This window comes from Engystomops pustulosus, chromosome 1 (assembly GCF_040894005.1).
Source record: "Engystomops pustulosus chromosome 1, aEngPut4.maternal, whole genome shotgun sequence".
In the NCBI taxonomy this organism is placed as follows: domain Eukaryota; kingdom Metazoa; phylum Chordata; class Amphibia; order Anura; family Leptodactylidae; genus Engystomops; species Engystomops pustulosus.
In genome coordinates, this window is record NC_092411.1 from 151,890,284 (window position 1) to 151,898,925 (window position 8,642).

An 8,642-nucleotide genomic window follows, 5' to 3' on the forward strand; every position below is an offset into this window, starting at 1 on the left:
CACCAGGATGCTACAATTGAAAAGTGGCGAGGTGATATTATGTTTTAAAGAAACGACAGGTCTGTTAATTTACACTAGTAAACTTTACATGCATGGATTTTATTCTTCCAAATGAAGCATGCATGTGCATGAGGGTCTCAGGAAGAATGGTTGAAGGTGCACAGGAACTGAAGAGATCAGGTGCCAGTTTCTTTACCTGGCAGTTTGTGTCAGTACCATGTCTTATAGTTTTCCATTCAATAACACAGAATGACGTAATCTACATGTATGGCTTAGGTGAAGGCCTGTCCAAATTTGTTATTTATTCCCAAAAAGAGTTAACAAAAGTTAGTCATTCAACTTATTTGAACTTGATCTTAGTGACATAACTAATAAATAAAGCTGACTATTATATTAAAAAAGATACAGTGGAATGAAGAGGTTAAGACGTTTTGATGAGAAATATCTAAAAATTGTTCTTCTTAAAGGAACATTTCATAAAAGTTTGTTCTGATCCACATTTCCATTTAAAAAGGTTTGGTTAACAGAGTGAAATTAACATAATTTGTTCTCACTGGCTCTATCTAAAAGAAGTTCTAACCTTCACAGCTTTAGGGAGTGTCCAGGATAAGTCGGTAATATTTTTAAGACATGATGGTGCTTCACGTTGAATAATAAGCATATTATTCATATAAAACATTTGCTAATTCAATTGTTTTTCATTTCAGAACATAGTGAATACTGCCAGGGGTAAGTTCTACTGTTATTCCTCTTGGACCTCATCTAGGGTTGATAGACCTAACTGCTTCCTTAATGTGCTTTTTAAACTTTTTCTCTATTCTTTCCATAGATCAGACCCCCATTAAGAAGACAGATAGTCCAGATATGATGAGAGCAGGTGAGTTGATATCCGACCAAGCAAGAAAGGTTGCAGCATCTCGTGCTGTGCTGGACATCGCTTGGCTTTCTTAGCATTCAGGAAAGTGGCATGACTAGTCTCTCATGAAGTTACCATGACTTGTCATACAGTATAGCCATGTAATCTGAAAATATACTGTTCTTTCAGAAAACAAAATATGGCACAGCATGGAATTATAACTCTGAAATTGACAGCACGAACAGCATGCTTTGCTTTTCTCTGCCATAAAAGAGTTCACGGAGCTGGAGCTGAATATGGGCTTTTTTTTGTGGGACATCATCAGTCTCATAACTTGTTGAAGACATGCATGGAACCTTCTCCCTCTGCCTTCTTGATATTTTTTCAAACGATAGTTTTCTGAAAGTTTTGTGATATGCGACTGTCGTGTGAATAAAATCTATTCCCACGGGCTGTGAATATTGCTGTTATGTCTGTAGTTACCCTTCACTTGTAGAGACTGCTTATACTGGGATGGCTTATGGGTAATAACAGATATGAACAAATATTGGAAGTATGCAAGAAGCCTTACCTACCTTTTCTAGTAGGATAATATGCACATTAATCCTCAACACTAATTCTTTCACCGGTGACTGTTTTGTTCTTTATCCCTACTCAAATTTTCGTTTAGGCTAACATAACACTTTTGTTACCTAGATGGCCATACATCTAATATGGTTGACCCAATCTCAACAATTTATAAAACTCTTTTAAATGTGCACAATTGGTTTCCCAAGCCTTTCCTGAATCTAAGGATGGATAGGAAAATAGTCACACCCAGCACCATATCGCTGTAGTGCTCTGAACCCCACCTATGCTGATCACAGGCTGCTGCGGGTAGCTCTAGTTCTCTCACAGCATGAATAATGCTCTAGGTATAAGATAAAGCTAGATAAAGGAAATGGCTGTTGCTCCTGCTGTCTCCCTGCTTTGCTTTTCTCAATTTAAGTTCACTCACTCCTTTATCTTCCTATCCCTGCTTGCTGCCCCTCAGCAGGATAATGGGAGGGATCTGAGGGGTATTTTGAGATTTAATATCACTGTCCTGTTTGTATCCCAGCAATGTACTCTGTGGAGATTACAGTAGAGAAGGACAGAATCACAGGGGAGACTAAGGTCCTCTCTAGCAACACTGTACTCCCTCAAGAGCACCCCTTGCAGGGGGTCAAGGTGTATGAAGATGCCCAGAAAGGTAGGGTGCTCAGGAAGGCCAAGTGCTTTTTTTCTCCCAAGGAGACAATTTCAGTAGGACATGCGTCACTGTTACTGTCACATTGTTTCTGTACATTAAACTGTATATATGTATGTTAAATACTGTAAAACAATGTTTTTTAAAAAGTTTTCAACATTGAACTGCAGAACCTGTTATGATGTATTATGATATAACTTTATCTATAAATGACCTCTTTTAGTTTCCCTCTGTCCAGAACATACCATATACACATTCCCTTATAGTCTTTTTATGTGTTTACAGTTGTACATGCAGTTCGATCAGAGGTTGCAACTCCCAATGATGCAGTCCACCAGCTCAGCTCCACAGAGGTAGAGGATCTTATCCACAAGGCAGAGGAAGCAACCCTTAGTGAAGTTTCCTTGACATCAGATGAAAAGACCTCAATCCAAAGAGCATCTCCGCGAAAGGAAATCCCTGGTGTACAGGCTCGGCCTCCTGAGACATCACCAGGCCCAGAGCAGCCAGTAACCATGATTTTCATGGGCTATCAGAATGTAGAAGATGAGAATGAAACTAAGAAGGTCCTTGGTATGGAAGAGGCCATCACTGCTGAATTGGTTGTCATTGGTGATGGTGACCCACAGCCAGCTGCAGATGGAGATGTATCAGAAAAGGCACAGCACCCTCCTAATGGTGCTCCTGTAGAACCTACTAACAAGAGTGAGAAGCCAGAAACCAATGACACAGCACCCAAGAGTGGAGAGCAAGATCTTACTATGAAGAAACAGAGGTGCAAATGCTGTAGTGTGATGTAAGCAGGTGAAGGTAGGGAAAGGTGTGCCTTTACCCTAACCATCATACACCATAAAGCCTGAAATTGGAGGTTGTACTTTACCATAATTCTTGGATGGAGAGCAACTACCCCTAAGCCTTTAGTTTATAAAAAGGGGTACTCTTTCTTTCCACTTCAGCCTTTGAGGGAGTCCCCTCCATGATCCAAAACTTTCACAGTGGTCTCTTTCTGCTATATATACTCCTCCTTATGGAATCTGAGAGGACATTCTCATAATAATCCACAAGTAATGTGGGCAACATCTCATTCATTCTTTACTGAGTTTGCAAGCTCTCAGACTGGGAAGGAGACTTCCATTCACATGACCTTCAGATGTATGAGAGGAGAATCACTCAACTAGAAAGTATTTGTTCTTATTTGCTATATTTGCTCCTGGTATTTGCTTTGAAGAATCTGCAGCTCTCTCTATATATAATGAAAAGCTACTGCCATTTTGTATCAAGTGAATACATCCAGTGACAAAACTAGTATATACCCCTTATCTCCTCTACCTCCAATAATCAACTTTTATAACCACAAACTGAAACTGTTCCGAGGAAATCTCAGATGATCTTAACTATAAGTCGAATACACATACAAATGGATTAAATGCCAGGTTAATACAGGAATCTTCAAATGCATGTGTTACAATATTGGGACATTTCAGGCAATGATGTGCTGGAAAGAGACATGGTCCACACGTCTCTTGTGTCTCCAGTGAATTAAACGTTCACTAATTTCTGTAGGTTTACATTTTAGGATAAAATTCTTTACAGTTGAAGAGCAGTGGTTTTCCCTTTTTTAAAATATGGCAAAAAAAAGATATTATGTTTCCACTGAAACCAAATCGCCCTTTGCTTCAATAATTTTATGCGGTTTTAATAACTTATGCCAACCAAGAACGGCAATATTCTCTGCCTTCTCATTATCAGTGTTTAGTGCGTACAATTTGCCTTGTGTTAGAATCCCTGTGTGAGGTCTGACATGTCATTTGGAATGTGCTCCAGTGTGTGACAAGATTATTGTGACAGGTATAGTCATTTGGATTGGTTTTATTTTATTGAGTTTCATTAAGAGTGAAGTCCAGAGATGTAACTTTATTTTTTTATCCTTTAACTACTGTATATGATTTAATATTTTGCAAAACATTGTAACAAGGTTAATAGAGAGTTGCTGCAGCTTCTACTGAGATTCCCTTGACCTCCACCCTCTAGCCTTTTATCTATGATCCTTGTATGTTTACTGTGAACCCTACTACCCTGGCTGACTGTGTGCCCAAAGTGTGGGGCATAAAACTGAGTGGAGCCCATGGGCCCCAGCTGGACTTTCAATATATTGGTGCCTCTGTCTCTTGCTCTGCCTGCCTGAAAATTACCCATATCCGAACCTCCCCTATCTAAATTTCAAATGTAAAACATGGAAAACAAGTAAGTAAATAAAATGTGTCATTTAATCTCATGCTGTAATATGGTTTGTCTTAGTAACGGGGGGAAATGCACACACAGTGGGTCTTATTTACTAAGGGTCCTGTGGCCGCATTTTCGTCGGGTTTCCCAACTTTTTGGGCATCGCGCCGGGGATTCTGTCGCACGCAATCGGATTGTGTTGCAATCGCGCCGACTTTTACGAACACAAATCGGGGGATGTGCCGCCGGACGATCCAATGGATTCGGACTAAACATGGGACTTAACATTGAAATTTGTGTTGCAAGCCAAGTACTTACATGCACCGGGCAGAACAAAGTAAACTATGGCGGACCTGAGCGGGGAGCGACACATGTAGGATATCGAGCGCAAGATCTACATGGATCGCAGCAGATGTGCATTCCGGCGGGCGGACATTCCAGATCGGGGGTCGCGACACGGATGGGTAAGTAAATGTGCCCCATTATGTTAACATAACCTTTAGACTCAAATGAATAATAAAAGTATGTACCAGATAAATAAACTGTTGTAAAGTGTTGTCAGTCTTTAGGATCTTCTACAAGCTATGAAACAGTCAGTCTTGTGGAAATCTTCCCAGGACACTCGGTTTACTCTGGTGGGGAGGGAGATAGAAATTTCTTCGTTATTTCATAGAAGTGTCCTTTTACCGACAGGGCCAGAAAGGGAAGACTCTAGTTCTTCTACTTGTCTCACAACCAGTTACACATCATTACTATGGTAACAGAACAGGACCGTCTGTTAAATCATCACTGGAAGCAGAGCATAAGAGGGAGGAGAAGTTACTGAGCACTAAAGGATCATGGGACTTGTAGTTTCCAGTGGCGGCCATCTTGGTGATGTCAGATGTTCATATTTCCGGGATACCCCTTTAAGGAAGAGTAGGTAGAAATTGTTTATTTCATGGGACATGTTGAAATAAGTAAAATAAAATTTAGTTTGATCACCCTTTGCCATTAAAACAGAACCGATTCCTCATTGTACAGCTGCACACAGTTTTTGAAGGAACTCATAAGGAAGTGAGCAGTTACGCTGGTTGCCTATAGCAGAAATGAGCCTCCCAAATCAAAACACAGAGACCAGGATCATTATGGGAGGTCCAGAAGCTGGATTACCTACAGGGAAATTAGGTAAGTTTTATCTGTGGACCAAAAAAAGTCCTTCAAACAACGCCCTTTTATTATAAACCGGACTATAACCCATTAAAATCCCTGATTTTATGCAAGCTATTCCAGAGGAATTGATGCTGTTTCAAAGGCAAAGGCTATCCAAATGAAATACTGATTTAATCTAGATTTCTTTTTTGTTCATGCATCTTGTAAACTAAACAAAACTACTGACTCTTCTAATTTTGCAAATACTCTTATTTTCAGCATTGTTTCCACACTTGTCTAAAGCATTTTCACAGTGCCATGCCAAAAAAAGTCAAAAGAAAATGGGAGATTATGGATTGGAATTGCAAGTATAATTTTTATTCTAGGGGGCCATTTATATTATTATTTTTTGTCTTATTTTTGCAACTTTTTTGGCTCATTTGATATACCGTATATACTCCGAAAAACGTCCCCTCGGCTTATACACAAGTCAATAAAGAAAAAAATAAGTAAAAAAAATACTTAAAAAATAATAAACTAATATACTCACCCTCCGGTGGCCCCGGTGTGCAGCGCTGCCCCCCCTCGTCTTCAGGCTTCCGCGCCCGTCTTCTTGTCTCTGCTGGGCGCCGCCATTTTTTTCCCCCGGGCGGCGCCGAGTATGACATCAGCAGCGGCGCGTCATACTAGGTGCTGACCGGGAGAGAGCAATGGCGGCGCCCAGCAGAAGAAAGAAGACGGGCGCGGAAGCCTGAAGACGAGCCGCGCGGACATCGGGGGAGCAGCGCTGCACACCGGGGCCACCGGAGGGTGAGTATATAAGTTTGTTTTTTTTTTTATGCTGGGGGCAAGCTTTATACTACTGGGGGCAGGCTGTATTCTACTGGGGGCAAGCTGTATACTACATGTGGCAGGCTGTAGTCTACTGCGGACAGGTTGTGTACTACTGGGGGCAGGCTGTATACTACTGGGGGCAAGCTGTATACTACTGGGGGCAGGCTGTATACTACTGGGGGCAACCTGTATATTACTGGGGGCAGGCTGTATACTACTGGGGGCAGGCTGTATACTACTGGGGGCAGGCTGTATACTACTGGGGGCAGGCCAGGCTGGCTGTATACTACTGGGGGCAAGTTGGGCTGGCTGTATACTACTGGGGGCAGGCTGAGCTGGCTGTATACTGCTGGGGGAAAGCTGTGCTGGCTGTATACTATAGGGGGCTGGTTGGCTATAAACTGGGGGGGTCTGTGACCAATGCATTTCCCACCCTCGGCTTATACTCCCAGTTTTTGGTGGTAAAATTAGGGGTCTCGGCTTATACTCGGGTTGGCTTATACTCGAGTATATACGGTATTTGTGCCTCAATTTGCGACTTATTCAGTGTTGCACCTGATATATCTTTAAAATGCAGTTGTGAACGTATAATAAAGTCACAAATCATGGTATAAAAGTCGCAGATAAACTCCAGTCAGAAGTGTGTGACTTTTGTGTGACTTTTTATTTATTTTAAAAAACCCACATCCTCTAAGATAAACAAGTCCAAAACCTGGCAAAAACAAGAAAACATGCAGAAATGTCCTGGATAAAGATGAATGACCCCCATAGGCTTTATGTAATACACCCTTATTAGTACCATTGTATCCCTTCAAACAGTTATCTACAGGTGAGTACAGTCCAAGTTGTACCCACTTCAGATAGGTCACATTTGCACCACTTCCATTAAACTTCCTTTATCTGAGACATTTTAACTGACCAGGTCGACTTTGGTTATTATCATTTTAGTAGCTAATAGAAGATAATAACGGAGGTCAAAATTCAGTCGTGAACTGGGAATAATAAGAATATTCACAATATACTGCAATATAGTTATAGTGTAGTACATTGTGTAAGTGATCAGATTCCTTAGGTTTCAAATACCCTAGAGGGCCTGAAAGAACTGTAAAGAAAATATTTAAAACATTTTACATTTCTAAACACCCCTCTTTTCCTGAAATGTATATATAAATAAACAAATAATCCCAATATAGCGATACAAAGACTTTTTTGCTATGTTTATATTAAGAAATAGCAAAATTATATAAACTTGGTATCTCTGTGATTGTACTGAACCAAAGAATAAAGGAATGTATCATTTGAAAGCCGTACCTCACAGTGAAAGCTGTAAAAATAAAGCCTGCAAGAAAATACTGCAGCCACTCTTTCTTTGTTAATTGCAATGCATTTAGCATTTATCACGTTCCATTACATTGCACAGAATTTTCACTCTATATCAAGCTTTGAAAATGGAAAAGATAAAAAAGCCATGGCTTTTGGAATGCGAGAAGGGAAAAATGGAAAATGGCCTGGCCTGGTAAGTTTTTGCTCCACACATGGCAAAATTGTGCACAGTGTGCACAGTTATTTACTATAACTTGGTGCTAAAAAGTGGAGCAGGTTATAACAGAAATCTATCCCATGTTGGACCTGGTATAGATATCAATTCCACAGGTGCTGGGATTAATAAGAGGATGCATCTTCATAATTCTGGCATGTAACACACTGGTTGCACCGATTATTAAGATTGTACTTAATACATGGGCTACCAATATTCCATTATTTCTGTGCTTAAGACAACACAATTTTGTTACAACAGAAACCTTCCAATGAGAGTCCCATACCTATAAATTGCCCTTTGAAGACAAATACCTGACATAGGATTCAAAAAAATAAATCACAATGTGTAACTGCATATACATGAGACACATATTCCAATAGACAGTATCTCAAATAATTACCTAAAGCCTCGGATAATGCCTTGGGCGATACACATGTCAGAGTGACTCCTTCCGGTCCCATATATTCCCTTCAGCTCATTATCTGAATTACTAGCTGTTGGAATAGGTGTATATGAATAACCTTTTTCTTGGTTGGGATTTGTGAGTGCCCAAATATGATTTGACAGTCCCAGCCCTTCTCTTTTTTTGGTGTCTCAACAGTGAAATGCAGTTCTCTTGATGTATAGATTAAATAAATTGTAATAAACATAGATCTTTTTTGCATTACACCCACTCAGGCTTGTGGAGGTTTCTCTAGTACCCTGATTTTAGTACTGATATATTTGTGCATTGGTGTGATGAATGCACATAACCATGAACATAACATCTGCATGACATGGCATAAAAAGTGTCTTCCTACTACAAGACGTAGAGGAAATCTATCATCAAA

General features: G+C 40.2%; 1 protein-coding gene across 2 annotated transcripts in view; it reads left to right on the forward strand.

Annotated features, from left to right (window-relative positions):
- PALM (paralemmin) overlaps positions 1–4,359 on the forward strand; it is a 57,801-nt gene extending 53,442 nt beyond the window's left edge. The window contains exons 6-9 of one of the 2 annotated variants that reach the window (XM_072111125.1): positions 708–729; positions 830–877; positions 1,956–2,087; positions 2,370–4,359. In XM_072111125.1, coding sequence (XP_071967226.1) covers positions 708–729; positions 830–877; positions 1,956–2,087; positions 2,370–2,884 — 717 coding nt within the window. In that variant the 3' untranslated portion in view covers positions 2,885–4,359. The remainder of the gene's footprint in view (positions 1–707; positions 730–829; positions 878–1,955; positions 2,088–2,369) is intronic. The other variant, XM_072111134.1, reaches the window with a different exon arrangement.
- Positions 4,360–8,642: the final 4,283 nt, after the last annotated feature.